The sequence below is a fragment of the Mustela erminea genome, chromosome 19, assembly GCF_009829155.1.
Source record: "Mustela erminea isolate mMusErm1 chromosome 19, mMusErm1.Pri, whole genome shotgun sequence".
In the NCBI taxonomy this organism is placed as follows: domain Eukaryota; kingdom Metazoa; phylum Chordata; class Mammalia; order Carnivora; family Mustelidae; genus Mustela; species Mustela erminea.
This window is the reverse complement of record NC_045632.1, coordinates 6,343,493-6,363,568: the sequence shown is the minus strand read 5'-3', so window position 1 is coordinate 6,363,568 and position 20,076 is coordinate 6,343,493. Positions and strand designations below refer to the sequence as shown.

Below are 20,076 nucleotides of genomic sequence, written 5' to 3'. Positions count from 1 at the left end.
AAGCCATAGAGTTTTGAGCAGAGGAGTGATAATGATCATCCCTTTATTCACACAGCAAACATTTTGCAGGTGCCTCCCAGAGGCCAGGCCCTGCGTGGAGCAGTGGGGAAACAGCTGAGTCAGCCCCAGTCCCTGCCCTCAATGGGCTCCCCATCTGGTGGGGAAGGCAAGCATGGACACAGAGGGATACATCCCACACTAGGGAGTTAGCAAGGACACAGGGGAGCCCAGAGGTGGGGTGCCCAGCTCAGCATGGGGCGTCATAGAATGCCTTCTGAAGGACATAGTGTTTCAACCGGGCCCCAGAAGGTGAGTAAGAATGAGCACAAGGTGGGGCACCTGGATGGCTCAGTGGGTTAAGTGTCTGCCTTTGACTCAAGTCATGATCCCAGAGTCTCAGGATCAACTGAGGTCATGATCCCCGAGTCCTGGGATGAAGCCCCACACTGGGCTCCCTGCTCAGCAGGGAGTCTGCTCCTCCCTCTGCTCTTTCTCTTTCTTACTCTCTCAAATAAATACAATCTTAAGGGGGGGGGGGAGCACCAGAAAGCAATGAGAGGGAGACAAGGCTGAGAGAACAGCAGGTACAGAGGTCTGCAGGTAAGGAAGCACCTAGAACCTGTGTGGAATGGCTGCTCCCAGGGTGAGAGGGCTGGTGGGGAGCTAGCCCAGGAGTCTGGGCCCCTGAGAAGAGTGAAAAGCTGCTGCACACTGAGGGCTGTCTGCTGGGGCTAACACCAGCCCTAGGAAGGGTTCGGAGCAGACAGGACTAGCTCTGAGTACCAGAAAACTCCTTCTGGGGCCATGTCCAGGAAGACTGCAGGGAGAAGCCAAAACAGAGCAGCAGCAAGGGAGTGGGATGGTGGGAATGGATATGAGGGCTATTTAGGAAGCACTCACCAAGGGCTGGGAATCCTACTAAACTCTAGGCTGTGTTTTGTAAGCGTAAGAGCTCCCACATGAACCCCAGTACAAGAGAAGTCCGTCCTAAACAGACTGAACAGAAATAAAGATGTTTGCCACTCAGGCAGATGGCTGTAGTAAACACGGGACAGTCTTTTGCTGAGGGAGAAAGCCATAGTAAGCATGGAGGGTGGAGTAGGGATGTTGCTGAGACGGGAGCCCTAGTCATCATCATGGAGTGGGACTTTTGCTGTGGTCTTCGGCCTTGCAAACTGCAGCCCCCACATAAACACAAGGGATCCTTCAGTCTTGTTGCATATGGCTGTGGATCTGGTGAAAGGATCAAGGCTGATGATGCGGAAACCTCATCCCCCAGAGTTGGAAGCTTTCCTTCCCTTAGGGATTCAAAGCCCAGTCTCAGAAAGATGGGCTTTCCCATTTCCCCCTGTGTGTGCTCTCCCAAGCCTGGGTAATTGGAGTCTAGTGTCAGGTCTGAAGAGGTAGAAGCATTGGGTACAGAGATTCTGGAAGGAAGCAGATATCTGGAGGGAGTCGGGAATTCTGGAGGCAAGTGGATTTTTTGGTAGAAGCAGAGATCCTGGAGAAGAGGAGGCTTTGAGATAATCTCACTCCTTGGGCCTGTTTATAGAGCACCTCACTGCATGTCAGGTAGCAGACTCGTCTCAGGGGATTCAGCAGTGAACCTGCAAGACAAGGTTCCAGCCCTCATGAAGCCTCAGTTTCAAGTGAGAGAGATGTTACTTCATTCCGCAAATGTTTACTGTGTACCTGCTTTGTGCCAGGGCACAGATCAGATAAGGAAGCCAAAACCCCCTGCCCTGACAGAGATGACACTCAAGTTATGGAAGACAGAATCCAAAAGAAAGCAAGTAAATAAGATGTGAGGGACATCTGGTGGTAATAAATGCCATAGAGAGAGAAAACAAAAAAGACAATAAACAAGGAAGCAAACACATAAAGCAATTATAGATTGAAATAAAGCATACAAAGGAAACCAAGAAGGGGCTGAGGTAGAAACTAGAGGGTAATGTCTGTTCCAGACAAGGTGATCATAGGCACAGTGGCAGGAAGGGTGTCTCAGGCAAAGGAAACAGCAAAGACAAAGACCCTATATTGGGAAAACGACTACCATGCGGAGAAAATCAAGGACGTCCAAGGGAGCTGAGGCATGGTGCATGATGGAGTGATGAGCTTGGAGGGATGGACAAGCCAGACAGAATGCCTTGGAGGCATTTGGATTTCATTCCATTTGCAGTAGGGAATCATAGATGGGTTTTAGGCAGGTTGTAACATGATGCTGTTTTATACTTTAGGAACATGTTGGCTGCTTGGACTTGGACTTGGCAGGGTGGGGGGAAAGTGGGAACAGGGGTCAAATGTGGAAGCAGTGAGACTAGTTAGGCTGCTGTATTTGTCCGGGTGAGAGATAAATGTGGCTTGGTAAGACAGGAGGGAAGTGGGTGGATTCCACGGCTATTTTGGCGCTAAGGTGACAGGAATTGCCAAAGTGGGAGGTGGGAGTGAGGGAGGGATCCAGGACCACTCCCGGCTTTTGACCTGAGCAACAGGGAAAAGGATAGTGTCATTTACCAACAAGGGGAAGACCAGGGGGATGGTGGGGGTGGACCCATCTTCTCCCACTTTTTAAACAGAAATAAGTGGGAGATAATAAAGATGGAGGGAGGTGGGGCAGAAATGTTTGCTGCCTGTTGACCTGGCATCAAGGGTGCCCAGGTGTGCATACAGAGGCTGCCTGGCACGTAGCAGATACAGGTGCTGAGTCAGAGACATCTGAGAGATTACCCAGAAAGTTTGGGTAATCAGACATGTGAGATCAGCAGCAGAGGGGCATCGAGTCAGACTGGCTGAGGTTTGAATCCCAGCTGCGCCCCTTGCTCACCATGCAAAGTTGGGCAACTAACCTCATTTCTCTGGGTTTTCTCCATCTATAGAATGGGAGCGATTATGTGTGCACTACACAAGGCCAATGGGGGGATGAAGAGAGATGTGGCACATGGAGGTACTAGAAAAATTGCCAAGCAAGAGCTGGTCAGGGGCCCAACAAGGCGGAGGTGAGGGTCTGTGTGCTCATTCCACAAGCATTCATTGTATGCTGGGCTGTCCCAGGGGCTGGGGATCCAGCAGAGGACTTCCTGCCCTCAATGGCACACAACCAGATCTGAAGGCAGAACAGCATGGCGTTTAACAGTTGGATGAGCCAGGTCCCAAGCCTGGCTATGCCACTTGCACGAGTGACTTTTGTCTGAGATCCCACTTCCTCCCCTGTAACACGGTGCTAGTAAGAGTATCTAAGCTTCATAAAGCTGCTGTGGGGATTAAACATGATGATGTTTACGCGGTCTTTGGCAACCTGCCTGATGTTTATTTTTAGTGAAGACGGAGACGGGCATTCCCTGACAACAAGGTCGGGAGTGTTGAAGAGAGAGAACCCCCTGGTTTTGCAGCAACCACACCCCACCCCCGGCCTAAATGTGGTCTGGGACAACTTCCCCCGTCACCCATTCCCAGGGCAGCACCCTGGCCCCTATCTCCATCCAGAAAGTCTCCACCTCTGAAGCCACAAAACCCACATCCCACTCCCTGACCACAGCCTCCCGTGCTCCCAGAGCTGTGGGTGGCTCTGCTGTACCTGTTCTTCCGGCTCAAAGGCACCCTGACCCCCTCATGCAGCCTCTGCCAAGCCCCTCTGTCTGCACTTCCTACACCCCTCAGTCCACCCCTTCCCCAACCTAGAGTCCTCAACTCCCTTGTCTTAGCATCCCTCCCACCATCACTCAGTCCTACACGTGCCTCTTTGCTGGAGAAAAACAAAACAAAATCGTCCAACTGCTCAAATGATGCCCCTTTAAATTCTTGACCGCCAGCTTCACCCGGGCACCTTCTCCGCCGCCCTCACCACCCCAACCCCACCCGCCCAGATGCCCCTTGAGGTGAGCTGGCATCAATCTTCCCGGAGGAAACAGAAGCCAACCCAAGGGCCCTCCCTCCTCTTCCTGCCACAGGACCCACACCCCACCTGAAACCTCACCCGCCCTTTCCTCCTTCCTTCCTGGAACAATGGAAGAGGCGTCTTTCCTCCTGTCTGGAGCTAATCCCACCACTCTGGCAGTTGCACCATCTGCCCCTTTGTTCTTGGGCATCTCATTCCCTGTGGTTTTTAAGAGCTCTCCGCCTGGGTTCAAATCATAGAATCACGGGGCCACCACTCAGCGTTGTGTAAACTTGGGCGGGCAACTTCTCTTCCTCATCTGTACATTGATGATAATAAGAGCGTCCTTCTCACGAAACCATGGGAAGGGTTTGGTGAGTTAATTTATGAAAAATGTGCTAAAACCGTGTTGGACACCCAAATCCGTGTATAAATGGAATTGACCCTCAAATCACCTTGGAAGACAATAGAAGATTCTGGTAGTGGACTGGAGATTCCTATAGCCCTGGAGTTTGCATACTTCCTCTTACACTGACGAGCTGGCTGACCCTGGACCAGCCACCTCCCCTCAGCCTCAGTTTCTCCATCTGTAAAATGGGGACAAGATAGCACCTATCCCATAGGGTCCACAATTTCCATGACTCACTCTGCTCCAGCCAGACACACCTCAGGACCTTTGCACTGTTGCTCCTTCTATCTGGAATAGTCTTCCCCTGGAGATCCCCAACTACCTTTTCATCTTTGCCCAAAGGTCACCTCAGTTGGGCCTTCCTTGACCCTACTCCACTCCCTACTTTGTTACTATTTTTCATAGCACTGATAAATTGAAATATTATGTGTCGTACTTATTTAACTTCCCCTTGGTTGCCCCCACTTCCAGGATGTAAGCTTCAGCAGGGCAGGGATTTCTGTCTGGTTCAAGGTTATATCCTCTGGGCTCGGAACTGTGACTCCTGCACAGTAGGTACTCTGTGTTGTTGAATGGAAGGAAGGAGAGTTAAGGAAGGCAGGAGGGAGAGGGAGACAGGGAGGGAGGAAGAAGGAAAGACGTGAACCCCCGCGAGAGCATTCTTGGTAAAACAAAATGTTCAATGAAAGATGATTCCATCTTAGAAAGGAAGGAAATTCTAACACACGCTACAACATGAACTTTGCGGACGTTGTGCTCAGGGAAATAAACCAGTTACAAAGTGATTCCACTTCCGTGAGGGAATGCCAGTGGTCACATCCATGGAGGTGGAAAGTAGATGGAGGTGGGGGGGTGGGGGGCAGGGCTGGGTGAGGGGATGGGGCTGGGGTGAGGGGATGGGGAGGAAGTGCTGAACAGGGACAGAGCTCTGGCTGGGGAAGACAGAAGCTTTCGGAGATGGATGGCGGTCTCAGGCCACTGAACTGTCCACTTAGAAATTATTTAAGTGGTGAATTTTATGTTCTGTATATTTTACCACAATAAAAAAGAAAATCAAATTTTTTAAATTTTTTGTATTTCTTTTAAAAGTGTATTTATTTGAGAGAGAGAGCGAGCAGGGGAGGCACAGAGGGAGAGGGAGAGACAGAATCCTCAAGCAGACTCCCTGCTGAGCACAGAGCCGGGTCGTGGGGCTCATCCCAGGACCCTGAGATCAAGACCTGAGCTGAAATCAAGAGCCAGCTGCTTAACGGACTGAGCCACCCAGGCAGCCCTCAATTTTTTTTTTATTTTTAAAGATTTTATTTTTAATTAATCTCTACACCCAACATGGGGCTCAAAACTCACTACCCAGAGATCAAGAGTCGCATACTCCACCAACTGAGCTAGACAGGCATCCCGCAAATCAATTTTTTAAAAGCTCTGAGCATTAAAGGACAAAAACAAAAGAACATAGCACAGCGCTTGGCTGTGCCGAGTCCTCAGTAAAAGAACGCTCTCGTGGGGGTTCACGTCTTTCCTTCTTCCTCCTCCCCTTCCCCTCTCCTCACCAACCTGGGATGGTTACACACCTCTTGCACCTGCCCCATCTAAGGGCTGTCTTCACTCACCACCTCCTCCCCAACCCCCCAACCCCACTTCCAGTCCCACCAGCCATGAAAACCTTCCAGTCTCCCCGATGACCAACTGGGTCCCACTCCCAAGTCTCTTCCTTCCTGGAAAACTATCTCAACGTTCCCAACACCACCCTTTCCTGGCCTTCTTTCTAGCTCTCCCCTTGCTCCTTCTCAGCACCCTGCCCCCTAAACGGGGGTCTTCCTTAGGGTCCTGGGCAGATGTCCCTGGTCCTCTCGCTCGATACAGTCTCCCTACATGGGCTGCAGGCACTCTGGCTTCCATTGCCACTTGAGCTAATAACGCCCCGCCGCTGTCTCTAACCAAACAGCCTTCCTGAGCTCCAGAGATAGGTCTCCACCAAGGATCCTAAGGGCTCTTCTCTCCCCTGCTCAGAATCGCCCTTGAGCTTCTGCTTCTCCTGGCCACTTTTCCCTCCAGCCCTCTGAGCTCTGTCACCATCCTCCTGCCTGGAGGTCTTTACTCAAGCCCTTCCCCTCTCCCCCTGCCCCACCACCACCCTACACTCCCTCCATCCCCCTGGCGAACTCCTACTCATCCACCACAGGCCCCAGCTGAGACAGCCCGCCCTTCGGGAACCCTTCCCCACTCCTGGGGTTTCATCAGGCCCTTCCATATTCCTTTTCAGGGGCACATCACCCTGGACCAAGTTTCCTATTGCTCCATTGGCCTTTCCCACCAGACCATGAGCAACTTGAAGGCAAGGACTCCGGCCATCTGTTTGTTCATTCATTCATTCATTCACTCACTGAATATCTTTTGCACACCCATGTCAGAGCCAACAACACTGCTAAGGTGGTGGGTGGAGTGGTGAGCAGGTGGCCCAGGTTTTGGATTCTGGCAGGAGGGTGCTGAGTAACCTGGTGGAGCATGCAAGGACGGGGGCTGGGCTGGGGAGTGAGAAGGAGGGGAGCATACTTGGGGTGCATGGGCCAGCCTTTCACTAGGGCTCTCTTGGGTTCACTAAAGGCTTCTGCTTAAGCAGAGCCTTCTTTTTATTTTACTTAAAAATTTTTAAAGATTTTATTTATTATTTGAGAGAGAGAGAGAGAGAGAGATCCTGAACAGGCAGAGAGGCAAAGGGAGTGTCAAGAGACACCTGGGGTGTCAGTAGATGCAGAGCACAAACAGGAGAGGGTTTGCAAACTGCAGACCACACCGAGAACGGAGCCCGACCCAGGGCTCCATCCCAGGACCCCCAGGATCATGACCTGAGCTGAAGACAGGTGCGCAGCCGACTGAGCCACCCAGGCGCCCCTCAGAGCCTTCTTTTTAGGCAGAGGGAGACCTCATGCTTACCAGAGCCTCTCAACTCAGCAGAGGATCCCCCTGAGTCCATCAAATCAAAGTTTATGCTCAGATGGAGGGGGTGAGCTCCCTTTACCCGGAAATTCTGTTTTGTTGCTGTTTATTTTGAAATAAATTATGGAGAGAAAAATAAAAGGAAATACTTACAGACTGTAAGAAGTTGCTCAAATGATAGAATCCCATGGACTCCTCTCAGCTTCCCCCAGTGGCGATGTTGTCATAGATAAATTCCTGCAGGCTGTATCAGTCCCAGGAAATCCCCGAGGGCCAGTAGCCAGACTCTTAAGGCCTAGTTCCAGGTCTCTGTGCATAAGTTTGCCTATTTGCATGTGTGCATGGGTGTTTCTTTCTTTCTTTTTTTTTTTTTTAAGGATTTTTATTTATTTATTTGATGGAGAGAGAGAGTACAAGCAGGGCAAGCAGCAGGCAGAGGGAGAGGGAGAAGCAGGCTCCCTGTGGTCCTGGGGTCATGATCTGAGCCCTGAGCCAAAGGCAGTTGAACCGAGCCACCCAGGTGCCCCTGCATGGTGTTTCCATGGAAGGTTATGTCATGCGTACATCCGTGTCACCATGAGGGTCCCCAGGTGCAGACAGCCCCTCCCAGGCCCCCTGTGCCCTAGGGGGTGTCTTCCCTTCTGTTCAGCATCCCACCCTTCTGGTTTGCCAGAGCCAGAGCTGACACCTTCAGTTCCTCAGAACCAGATCACAGGAAACAGAAATGCACATAGGGAGGTGGGCGTGTGGGTTCAAATGCTCGGAGTGAGTCCCCAGGGACAGAGACAGGGGCTAAGCAGCAGACCAGGCAGAGAGGGAGGAAAGTGGTTTGGGAGCCAGTCTGGGTGGGGGATGGGGGTGGTGGTGCTGGGGTGTCAGGAGAGGGAGAGTGCAGAGGTTGCCTCCTGAGTCACCGTGCCCTGCTCAGGCCCAGGGACAAACTGCAGTCATTAAGGAATTTAAGAGGCTGGGAGGTGCTGAGGGGAGTGGGCCTTGCCCCAAGTTAGGAGGGGTCCCTCGAACTCAGAGCCCCTCCTTGGCCACCTGGAGCCCCTTCCCACCTCACCATTGTCTCTCTTCCTCTCTCTGGGTCTCCTTCTCTGTCTCTGTCCCCCAATCTGCCCCTGCCCCTCTACAGAGCTTCAGCTGGAGGACCCCAGTTCTGTACTGACCCCCCTCCTCCCTGCTGGGGCCCCTTGCTCCTCAAACTCCCAAGACTGTGAGAACCACAAAAGCCTAGGGGAACAAGGCAGTCCCAGGTGCCTCCTGCCCGTCCTGTCTCCTGCCAGTTCCCAGCCCCACCCCTCCCTCCCTCCTCATGGCAACTGTCACCTTCCATGATTGCCTGTCTCCTCTGTCTGTGTCCCCATCACCTGTGTTACCTTTCATTCCCTGTCTCCCCCTCCTCTGCCTTGCCCTTCATCTTCCTCCTCCTCCTCTCCAGTGTATCAGCACTCGTCTGCACCATTCCTGTCATCCTCCCCCCAACACGTGCCTCCCGCCCCCCAGCCCCCAGCCTCTTTCCTCTGTTCCCCCCCAACCACCCTCTGCTTTCCCACTCTGCCCTCTCCATGAATCTGTTTCTGGGCTTCCCCTGTTCCCTTGTCTTTCCCCCAATCTGCCTCCTCTGTCCCTGTTTCTACATTCATCTTCCTTCCCCTTCCCCATCTTTCCCTAGTCTCTCTCCCTCTGACTCCTCTCTCTGGCCTGTGTTTCTCTGACCCTATCTCTGGGTCATATGTGACTTCTCTTTCATTTCCCAGACTTCTCTGTGTCTCGGTCCCCCACCCCTCCCAGCACCTTCCCGTGAGACCGCCATCCTGTCCACCTTGCCCTGGGGTCCCCCCTCCTGAGGTTCCTCCCAGATTAAACACCATCACTGGGCGGGTTCTCATTAATGTTGTGGCTGCTTCTCTGGCCAGAGAGGGGAGGGAGGAGATAGGACAGGGAGCCCTGGAATAGGAACCGGGCTATAAAAAAAAATGTCAGGAGAAGGGCAGGAGGCAGGGCCAGTTGCCCAGACCAGGATAAAAGGCCTCCACGGAGTGACAGGGAGGCAAGACACCACCGCCACGTCCTCCACACACAGAGGTACATCCATGTCTCCAAAGGTCTTGGTCTCTGTGTAAGGTCCTCTCTGTCCCTCAAACTCTGGGTTTCTTGCAGCCTGCTTCTCTCTCACTTCTTCTCTGCATTTGCCAGAACCCAACCCCCAGCCCCCAGAATGTTCTTCCTGCTGACAGCATTCCAGATCGTGGCTCTAGGTAAGACAGCAGTGGGGTCTGAGGTAAGGACAGTCCCCTGGAGATGCTGAGAAGAATGGGGAGGGTTCTCAGGGACCCAGTGTACTCAGGGGTGACCTGGTGAGAAGGTATGGGTGTGGTTTTGGGGGTCTTGACTGAGGAGCCTTTAGGAGGGGGTCTGGGTTCTGAGTTGTGGAGATATCAGGAGATATGAGGGTACCGGAGTTGAAGGAGATGGGAAGAAATAAATGAGGACTGGTGGAGAACTGTTCAGTCCTGTCTGGGTTTTATTTAAAAGGAGGCTGCAATAAATAAATAAATATAAAAGGAGGCTGCAAAACTAACGGAAAGATGGCATGCTGTTGGTGGTGATGGGAGTAAGGGTGATGGTAGGGGGTTGGAGGGTGGGGCGGAGTGAGGATCAGCAGATGGAGTGTGTGTGGGGCAAGACAGTGGGAAGACGGTGGGTCCTGGGGTGGCCATATAGAGTGTGAAGGCTGGAAAAAGGACAGGGAGCTCCTTGAGTGTGTTCAAGAAAGGTTAATGGGGGGAACTATGACACGTTATGAGAAGTGATGATATAAACTACTTATGGGAGAATAAAATCATAGTAGATATGTCAGAGCCGTGGATGAGGTGGCCATGGGATCAAGTGCTGTACTGTGGAGGTGAAGGGGGGAGATGTTGGCCGATAACGGCCAACATTTGGCATATCTCACAGATCTCATACTGCGTGGGCAGATAGAGATGGGTGGTTTACGGGGTAGGTTATAAAAAGGGATTTGTGGGTCCCAGATGTCCTAGAGAGTTGGGAGGTGAAGAGCATTTGGTCATCTGCTTTCCCCACCCCACCCCTGCCTGTTCCTAGCCATGGCACAGAGCCAAAGGGATGAGAACAAGATAATTGGTGGTTACACATGCGTCCAGAACTCCCAGCCATGGCAGGCAGCGCTACTGGCAGGTCCCTTTCGTCGCTTCCTCTGTGGAGGGGCCCTCCTGTCAGGCAAGTGGGCCATCACTGCTGCTCACTGTGCACGCCCGTGAGTAATCCCCTTCCCCACTCTTGTGCCAAGTGAATTCCAGAGTCTAGAGCCCCAGAGCTCAGCTAAGAAACCCAAGCATTGTGTTGCACCTAATGTAGTAGCTGGGGCCTGGTTTGGGGTCTGGATAAGAGCCTAGAATTACCAACACAGCTCAGAATATGGAATCCAGCCATAAATCTTGAACTCGGTTTAGATTCTTTTTTTAAGATTTTATTTGTTTATTTATTGAGAGAGAGAGAGAGCAAGCAGGGGGAAAGGCAGAGGGAGAGACAGAATCTCCAGCAGACTCTAAACTGAGAGCAGGACTGAAGGCGGAGCTCAATCCCACCACCCTGAAGTCACAATCCCAGCCAAACCACGAGTCTGACACTCAACTGAATGAGACACCCAGGTGCCCCTTGGTTTAGATTCTGAAAGCAGATTGACAGTTTAGAACCCATAGGCCAGTATAGAGTCCCACACAAAAAGTAGTACTTAATATAATCTGGAGATCTATCTAGAGGCCAAGCTCTACGAAGAGAGTAAGATTAGGAGCCCATTCCAGATTGGTGGTTCAGTTTAGGGCATGGTCTACATTCAGTAACTCAGGACACCTCTCAAAACTTAGAATTCAAAGTCTAGTCCAGACCTGCAGTCTAGCCATAAATCCAGAACCCTGTTTACAGCTAGAACATTAGCTCAGAATGTAGGACAGACCCAGAACCTATTCTAGAAGCAATTTCTAATTCAGAATCTAGTCTACAGCTTCTTTTTTAGCATCTGGAACCCAAACTTCAACCTAGTGTCCAACTGCAGACCATAATCTGAAGCCCCATACAGAACTCAGAGCCCTTCCAAGAGTCTAGACCTAAACATAGAACCCAGATCCAAGAAAGAGCCCACCCAGTGCCTATAAACCAGATCTAATGCCATAAACTAAAGTCTGATGTAGGACCCAGAGCCCAAAACCTAGTGCAGAATATAGAATGCAAAGCTCAGAATGCAAGGCAACATTTAGAAACTTGGATCCAAAGTTTCTGGAGCTCCATCTAGAAGCCAGAGCTCAACCTGAGGTCAAGGGCTCGGACTACAGTCTAGAAGCGAGAGCCCAGACCATAACTGTAATTCCATCTGAAACAAAGCCTAGCCAAGAATCAAGAACTCAGACTGATGTTTAGGACCCTAAGCTCAAACACAGAGCTCAAGCCATTGCCTAAAACCCAGGTCAAAAACCAAAACTTAAGCAAGAACCCAGAACTCAACCTAGCAACTTAGAAACTGAAGCTTGTATCCATGTCCAGAATCCATTGCTAAATCTAGAATTGAGACTACCTAAGACTAAGAGCTCAAATCAACATTCTAGAACCCAGACTCAAACCATAATGCAGAGCTCAAAATAGAACCCACAGCCTATCCTAACACCAGAAGCTCACACCCATATCTAGGAAGTATGCCATGATCCATTAGCAATCTAGAAAGCCCAGATCCTAGCTTAGACTCAAACGTTCAAAATATCTAGAACCCAGGGGCCAGGCTGGGACCAGGATGGAGCCTCCCTGGAGCCTAGTCCAGCATTTCAATCCTGATTTAGAGCCTAGAGCCATAGCCCAGACTCTCACTTGGAATTCAGAGCCTAGAACCCAACACTGAGCCAAGAACTCGCAATTATCACCTTACACCCAAGCCAGAAAGCAGAGCATAGCTCAAAAGAGGAAGGGGTGTATGGTAGAATTGGCCCAAGAGAGAATGCACAGGTTGCGGGAAAAAGGAGCACAGGAGTCCATCAAATGCTCCGTAAGCAGTTCAGACTTGTGGAAAATTCATCACCAGGGTAGAGTATGGGGCCAGAGGATGGGGAGGGGTCTCCAGGTCAGATCCTGAGCAGTGCAACTTTTGGGGTTTATGGACCAGGATCCTTCACGTAGCCCTGGGCAAGCATAACCTGAAGAACTGGGAGGCCACCCAGCAGGTGCTACGTGTGGTTCGTCAGGTGCCACACCCCCAATACAACTCCCGGACTCACAATAACGACCTGATGCTGCTGCAGCTGGAGCGGCCCGTTCGGCTGGGGAGGGCAGTGAGGCCCATCACCATAACCAGCTCCTGCGCAAGCCCAGGAACCCCCTGCCATGTGTCAGGCTGGGGCACCACATCTAGCCCCATTGGTGAGTACTCCCACATCCTGGGAAGGAAGGGCTGGGGGGCCTGGACTCCTTGGTCTGAGGGAGGAGGAGGTCAGTCCCCAGACTCCTGGTCCTGCTGGAAGGTAGAACCCTCACTTGTAACCTTTCTGTGCCCCCCAGTCAGTTACCCCAACTCCCTGCAGTGTGTGAACATCAACATCTCCTCGGATCAGGAGTGTCGGCGGGCTTATTCCCAAGCCATCACTGCTGGCATGGTCTGTGCAGGTGTCCCCCAAGGTGGGAAGGACTCCTGTCAGGTGAGGCCCAGGAGGAGATCTGGGGGAGGGGGATTGTTTGGGGCTGGGACTTGGGTTTCAAAGGATCTCAGGAGCATGAAAATCAGCAGGGGCCTCCCATAGACTGAGAGAGATTGTAACAGCTGGGCTGCCTGCTAGTTGTACACCCTTGGATAATAGACCTAATCCCCTGTGCCTGAGTTTACTAATCTGTCAGGTGGGGGTAGCACCTCTTAGGGGAGATGGTGGAATGAGGTGGTAGTGCATGGAAAGCACTCATTGTTGTTATTTCATGTGGGCACTGGGAAATCTGTGCTCAGGGACTCTAGAGACCTTAGCCCATCCCTGAGAGGTGACTCCAGAGACGGGGAGATAAAGAAGCATACAGTTTTCTAGAGCAGCGTAGTGAGCCCCAAGAGGCAGAGACAGCAGGAACCAGGGAAGAGGGAAGGCAGTGACCCCAACCCTTCCGGCTGATATCTCCTGAGCCCTGCCAGGGCTCTCAGCCCACCTCCTTCCTCACCTTTGCCTCTTGGGTTTTCCACACCCATGCCTCTGACCATCTGTCCATGGGTGTCTCCATTTCGGCCTCTCCCCTTTAGGGTGATTCAGGGGGACCCCTGGTGTGCAAAGGACAGCTCCAGGGCCTTGTGTCCTGGGGGATGGAACGTTGCGCCCTTCCCGGCTATCCTGGAGTCTACACCAACCTGTGCAAGTACCAAACTTGGATCCGGAAAACCATACGGGGCAAATGATTGCTGGTGTAACTGAACACCAGCGCATCTGCTTCCCCAGATATTGCTCTCTCTACGCCAAGACGCCGGGGTCCCAGCCCCCAGCCCCCTCCTCCCTCAGACCCAGAGTCCCAGCCCCCTTCTCTCAGACCCGGGGTCCTAGTCCCCAGCCCCTCCTCCCTCAGACCCAAGAGTCCTGGCCCCCAGCCTCTTGATCTGGACTCCTGACCCAGAACTCTCCTTTCCAGAGACGTTCCTTCAGGATTTCTCTCCACACCCCCACAATATCATTATTCAAGGACCCTTAGGTACAGATATAGGAACACGAAAGCACAAAACTTGCACCATACCCCAAAGAAGACATTTTTCAAAACTCTTAGTGTCTCTAAAAACCAGATAAACAGGGGCGCCTGGGTGGCTCAGTTGGTTAGGCATCTGCCTTTGGCTCAGGTCAGATCCCAGGGTCCTGGGACAGGGCCCCATATCAGGCTCGCTGCTCAACAGGTCTACTTCTCCCTCCCTCTGCCACTTCCCCTGCTTGTCCTCTCTCTCTCACTCTCTCTCTGTCAATAGATAAATAAAATCTATAAAAATAAATTAATTAATTAAATAAAAATAAAACCAGATAACTAATAATAAAAACTGAAGAATCCTAAATTCCATTCATTGGTTCATTTACTTCATCCTATGGATATGCCTACAGTGGCTTCATGGTGCCCAGCCAGGAGCTGTGTTCCTGACGAAGGCTGAGTGGGGTGCGTGTTGCTCTCTGGGGGCATTCCCCAGCCACAGTGTCTGGTGTGGTTGAAGGAAACACCCAGTCTTGCAGCCTGACCCTGAGCAAGACTGCCCTCCCTGAGCCTCAGCTCTGGGTCCTGTGAGCAGGGACTGCTGATGTCCATGGTAGGGAGGGCAAAGATTCACTCCGTTTCTTGGAAAACCCTATGCATATAAAAAGGTCCTCTTTTTCCCAATCAGATCTCAGGTGAAGAGAATTGAGTTAATCACCCTCTGGAGTTCAAGTCCTGGCAGAGACCTGCTCTCATTTTATTTCTTTATTCCATCTGTCATCCCTGACTCCAGTACCCTCCCTCCCCACAGGCACCAACACAAATGGCCCTGAATACCATGCATCATTGCAAAACATGCCTCATCACAAGCTATTGCTTCTAATTTACATGAAGCCATTGTGTTAGGGATCTCATTCTCTTTCTTATATTCACCAAAGACGATTTTTTGGGCCCCTACAGTACACCAGCCATTGTTCTAAGTTCTGGAATTTGAGCTCTGAACAAGCCAGATGAATATAAATGCTTCCCCTCACTGAGCTTAGACTCCAGCAGGAGGTGACAGACAAGAAACAACAAACATAATTTAAGAGTAAAGTACAGGGGCACCTGGCTGGCTCAGTCTATGGAGCATACAACTCTTGATCTGGGGGTTGTAGGTTCAAGCCCCCATGCTGGGTGTAGAGATTACTTAAAAAAATAAAACCTTTAAAAAATAAAATAAAAGTAAAGTAAAGAAGAGAGTGCCAGGACCAGCTCATACCAGCCCCCATAAGAGCCAATTGGCCAATCTTTAGGAATTTTGAGAGCCAGGTGGTAAACACAACCATTATTAAAAATTAAATTACATGAACTTACAGTTAAATATGAATATTAAAAAGAAGGTCCATAAATACTCAACATTCATCAATTCCTAATTATTTTCACTAATATTTATTCTTTGAAGTTATATTTGTCTATTGTATTACATCTGTAACAGTGAGCTCTTCACATCTCTTTCCAATACTGTGCCTAGTGACATTGCACTGGTAGGTTGGTATCAGCCCAAGGATGAGTATTTACACCACATAAAATGGTAAAAACTTTTTTGGTTAAATCCTTACCAGCACAGCACAGGACAGGTCTGCCTAGGAATGATCCAATGATCCTAGCATCTGTTTCCTCAAGGTTCTGCACTGGGATACTGCAGAGCTCAGCTGGAGTAGAAGCCAGTGTGGTCTTACCAGTGTTCACTTGTTCTCTTGTGGGGGGCAGCACAGGACCTGAGAGTTCTCAGGTGATGGATCTGGGACCCACGTGGTTACAGCAGCTCCAACAATTGTTGGGACATGGAGGCTGTACCTTCTGTCCCAGGGATGCAGACACACCTTGGCTCTCATATGTAGCAGCCATACAAGCTCTGTGGTGGAAACGGGACAAGAGCAGCTGTGTCCTGGGATAGATGTGGGCCCTAGTGAGGTGAAGACACAGCCCATGCTGTGATTCTTAGCTTACATCCAAAAAGCTAAATAAGAATAGTTTCAATCAAAGATTACTTTAACCTGATTTCCCAACTGTCCCCCACAATGTGATGGTTGAGTACCACACTTTATTGCTTCTCATATGCACGCTGCTTCACATTTTTCACAATTCTGAAATCAGGAGGCATCTTAGTATCTTAGCTTTATATCATAATTTAATTGACAGCTTCTTTCTCTGTCTCAGAGGTATGCAAAATAACAGTGCAAATACAATCACCAACGTCTTAAGTTTGATTATATGGGGTACATGGAAGGCAGGTGTCAGTGAGGAGTCAGGTTGAGGTATTTCTTTTTAAGTTGTCTCTATGCCCAACGTGGGGCTCGAACTCACAACCTTGAGATCAAGAATCACATGCTCTACTGACTAAGCCAGCCAGGTGCCCCAAGGTTGAGGTATAAAATATAAGATCTTATTCCACCAAACACTGTGTTAACAACCTCTCCATGTTGCCATTTGCTCATTTAATTTATTGCTTTTCATTGCTAGAGTGTTCTCCATCTGTACTGCCCAATATGGTAGCCACTGGTCACACACACTCCTTTAATTTTTAAATTAAAATTGGCTAAATTTAATATATGTTAAGATTCCATTCCTTAGCTGTTCTCGCCACATTCCCGGTGCTCAGTAACTGTATGTGGCTAGTGGCTGCCATTTTGGACAGTACCGATAAATGGAGCATTTCCACCATCACACAAACTTCCATTGGTGAGCACTACTCTAGTTTATACCATTGCTTTTCAAAGTAGGGTTTAGGGAACAGCAGCACCGGAATTACCTGGAGCTTGTAGAGGTCAGAGTCTTGGGCCCCACCCCAGTCCAAATGAACCAGAACCTGCATTTTAATAGGATCCTCAGGGACACAAAGCATATTAAAGTTTGAGAAGGACCAACTCACTATAGACGTCCACCACATTTAACTACCCAGTTCTTTAAGGAGGGACACTTGGATTCCCTTCACTACCCAAGCCATAGTGCAATGACTATTTGGGGATATGCCCCTTACATCCCTATAGAAGACTTCTCTGGAATATACACAGAAGTGGGATCATTGAAGACCCACTCTTGATTAATTGCACCAAAAACTGGCAGGTTTTTGTCTAGATTAGAAGGATTCCTGTCTGCCCACACCCTCAGCAATGCTTTCAATTCATTCTGCAAATGTAAGTCACATCCGCATGTAACATACATGAATATTCATTGAATTTTATTGACTATTTGTCTTTGTTCAATATTTTTAGAATATTCATCCAGCAAATAGTCATTGCATTTTATGACAGATAAGCAAAACAGATAAGCACTTCTGCCCCAAGGAAACTCACTTTGAAAGGAGAGGCACACAGGAAATACATAAATGAATAAGTAAAAAACGAAGTATTACAGATGGGAGTGCCTTGGATAAAAGTCAAGCAGAATAAGGGGGATAGAGAATGTCAGAGGAGGAATTTTAAGTAGGTGGTTGTGGGTTAACTCGGCAGGCCTGGGTTGTCCAAAAGCTATACCGAAAGAAAGGTTTGGCCCTTGCCAGTTCTTCTGCCTGTAACAGTGTCTTTGTTGACCCGCCTTCCTCATGCCTGATTGTCTCTCCTAATAAAACTGACATGGTAGAAGCCTTGGGGCATGTTGTATCTGTTTGGCCTCTGGAGGCGCTAGAGAATAAGGTCAGCCATGCAAGGGGACAGCCATGTGCCTGACCCCCCATGAAAACCCCGAACACAAAGGCTCAAGGGATCTTTCCCGGTTGGTGGTACCCTGCATGTGTTAGCACACATCGCTGCTGGGACAAGAAGCAATGCGGGAGAGAGTTATTCCGAATCTCATGGCTGGGCTCTCCCACACTCTGCTCTGTGCACCATTTTCCTCTGCTTCTTTGATGCTGTATTTGTACATGTAATAAACTGAAACCACCAGTACAGCAGCTTCTCTGGGTTCTTTGAGTCCTTCTAGTGATCCGCTGAACCTGTCCAGGGAATTCCCAGCTACAGTGGTCATGAAACTCTTCAGAGAGAGGAGGACAAGAAGGGAAGAAACTATGCAGACATGTGGCTTGGACGAGGCTCTGAGAGGGTGCTTGGCATGAGAAGGGCTGGCAGGAAGAGACGGTGGATGATGTCTAGAGACTTGTAGCCACCATCAGGAAATGGGACATTCACTCCGAGTAATGTGGGAGGTAGGGTTTTGAGAAGAGGACTGACCTGCCCTGACACACATTCTCTTAAAAGGTCACTCTGGCTGCTGTGTCAAAAATAGGGTGTAGGTGGACAGGCCAGAAACATGGAGCCCAGATAGGAAATTTGCAAAAATCCAGGTGGGAGATGATGGTGGCTGGGAGGGCCCAGGTGGCAAAGGTAGAGGGTGAGTTGAAAAATGGTTTGACTTGGGATCTATTTTGAAGGCAGAGCTGACGGGGTTCAATAATAAGATGGATGTGTGAGAAAAGGAATCCAAAGGAGAGACGAAGGTTTTCACTTCTGAGGACTGGAACAATGGAGAGACCACCGATGGAGAAGATCAAGACTGCTAGAGGAGCCCGCTTGGGTTTGGACCTGCAGATGTGAAGCAGACAGTTGTATGTCAAGTTGAGAGTTCAGGAGCAAGGTCTGGCTGGAGACTTAAATTTGGGAGTCGTCAGCATGTAGATGGTATTTAAAACCACCAGGCCTGATGAGATCACCGAGGGAGTGAGTGTAGACAGAGGAGAGAAGAGGACCAAGTGCCGTGCCCTGCGATACTCCGCCATGTAGAGACAGGACAGGAGAAAGCAGCACCAGACGCGGGTGAGGAACAGCCACTGAGCTATGAGGAAAACCAGGAGGAGGGTGAAGTGTCCCAGAAGCCGAGGAAAAATCTCTCTGAAGGAACAGGGAGTGATCCACTTGTTAAACGCTGCTGATAACTCAAGTAAGATGGGTTCAGCAACACCAAAGTTACTGGCACCCTTGACATGGGTCTGGCTGGTGGAGTCATGGGGGAGAAAGCCTGCATGGAGTGGGCTCAAGAGAGAGCAGGAGGACAGGAGTTGCAGACAGTGAGTGTAGCCAACTTTTTAGAAAAGAATTGTAGTCATGGGGAAAACAAAATGCAGCCCAAAAAAAAAAAAAAAAGCTGAAGGAGAGCCTGAAGGTTGAGAGGTTTCCTTTCTTGTTCTTAATTGCTTTCATGAAATATGGGAGCAATTGCAGCATGTTCCTATGTTAATGAGACTGCTGGCTGGGGAAGAACAAAAGGGATGCAGACCAGGGAGCTCAGAAGAGCTGGCTGGAACAGTGTTCCCAGGGAGGTGAGAGGGAAGGGAGATCAGGCACAAGTGGACAAGTAGAGGGCTCTGTCTATAGGAGAGGAGGCAGAGGATGTGGGCACAGACACAGGTAGGTGGCAAGACTGACCTTTCTAGTTTTTGCTATTCTGATGGGTGAAAAGTGGTTTGCTGTTGCTACACAGGAAAGATGGTGACTAGGGTGACATCCTTCCCAGCATGGACCCAGCTCTAGAGAAGAATTCATAGGTTTCCACTCGGTGTGCACCTTTCGCTCCAAGAGCGCAACTCCAGTTTCTCACTAGACTTCTCCATCTCTACATCTTCATGCCTCTCTCCCCCTCTGCATTCCCTCTGCCCTCTCCCACCCACCCTTTCTTTCTGACTCTCTGTATTTATCCCTTAGTGTCTTTCTCTGTCTCCCCCTCCCTTCAGGTTTGCATCGGGGCCTCTCCTCTGAGCCTGGGTGTGGGACCAACTTTCTCATCCCAGCCAGCACTTCCAACCAGAACTTCCAGTCCTTGCTTGACAAAGAACCCCATTTTGAAGCCAAGCAAGGGTGGGGCCTCCAGAAACCTCAGGCTACCTCCATTTCCAGCTTTACTTAACAAGCACATTTGTGGCCCTTGGTCTGTGTCAGGCTCTCATCTAAGCACCTTCAAATGTTAACTCATTTAACCCTCCTCATGAGGCATGGAGATCCTATGCTGTTGATAGCGCCATTTTGCAAATGGGGACACTGAGGCACAGAGTGGCCATGTCACTTTAATTCATGCCACTTAAACAGTCTTGCTCCAGTCTCAGTTCTGAACTACTAGGGACACTGCCTCTTTTTCTAGTCCTTTCTCCAGCTCTGCCCTCTGTTGGGGGAAAGGC

General features: G+C 50.1%; 1 protein-coding gene across 2 annotated transcripts; it reads left to right on the top strand.

Annotated features, from left to right (window-relative positions):
• Positions 1 to 9,198: 9,198 nt before the first annotated feature.
• On the top strand, positions 9,199 to 14,041 carry KLK14 (kallikrein related peptidase 14). 2 transcript variants are annotated; one of them, XM_032326410.1, is made up of 5 exons: positions 9,199 to 9,484; positions 10,332 to 10,503; positions 12,397 to 12,650; positions 12,789 to 12,925; positions 13,507 to 14,041. In XM_032326410.1, exons 1-5 carry the CDS (start codon positions 9,445 to 9,447, stop codon positions 13,657 to 13,659), a joined length of 756 nt encoding a protein of 251 aa, XP_032182301.1. In that variant the 5' UTR covers positions 9,199 to 9,444; the 3' UTR covers positions 13,660 to 14,041. The 2 variants fall into 2 exon arrangements, with proteins under 2 accessions (XP_032182301.1, XP_032182300.1); XM_032326409.1 differs by having other exon boundaries at positions 12,397 to 12,925.
• The last annotated feature ends 6,035 nt before the right edge of the window (positions 14,042 to 20,076 follow it).

What these genes read in the sequence shown, in the direction of transcription:
- KLK14 (XM_032326409.1), top strand. Translation starts at nt 9,445, where the DNA reads ATGTTCTTCCTGCTGACAGCATTCCAGATCGTGGCTCTAG. An exon ending in GCTGCTCACTGTGCACGCCC is followed by an intron (nt 10,504 to 12,396) that starts GTGAGTAATCCC and finishes TTTATGGACCAG; the next exon opens with GATCCTTCACGTAGCCCTGG. An exon ending in GTGGGAAGGACTCCTGTCAG is followed by an intron (nt 12,926 to 13,506) that starts GTGAGGCCCAGG and finishes TCTCCCCTTTAG; the next exon opens with GGTGATTCAGGGGGACCCCT.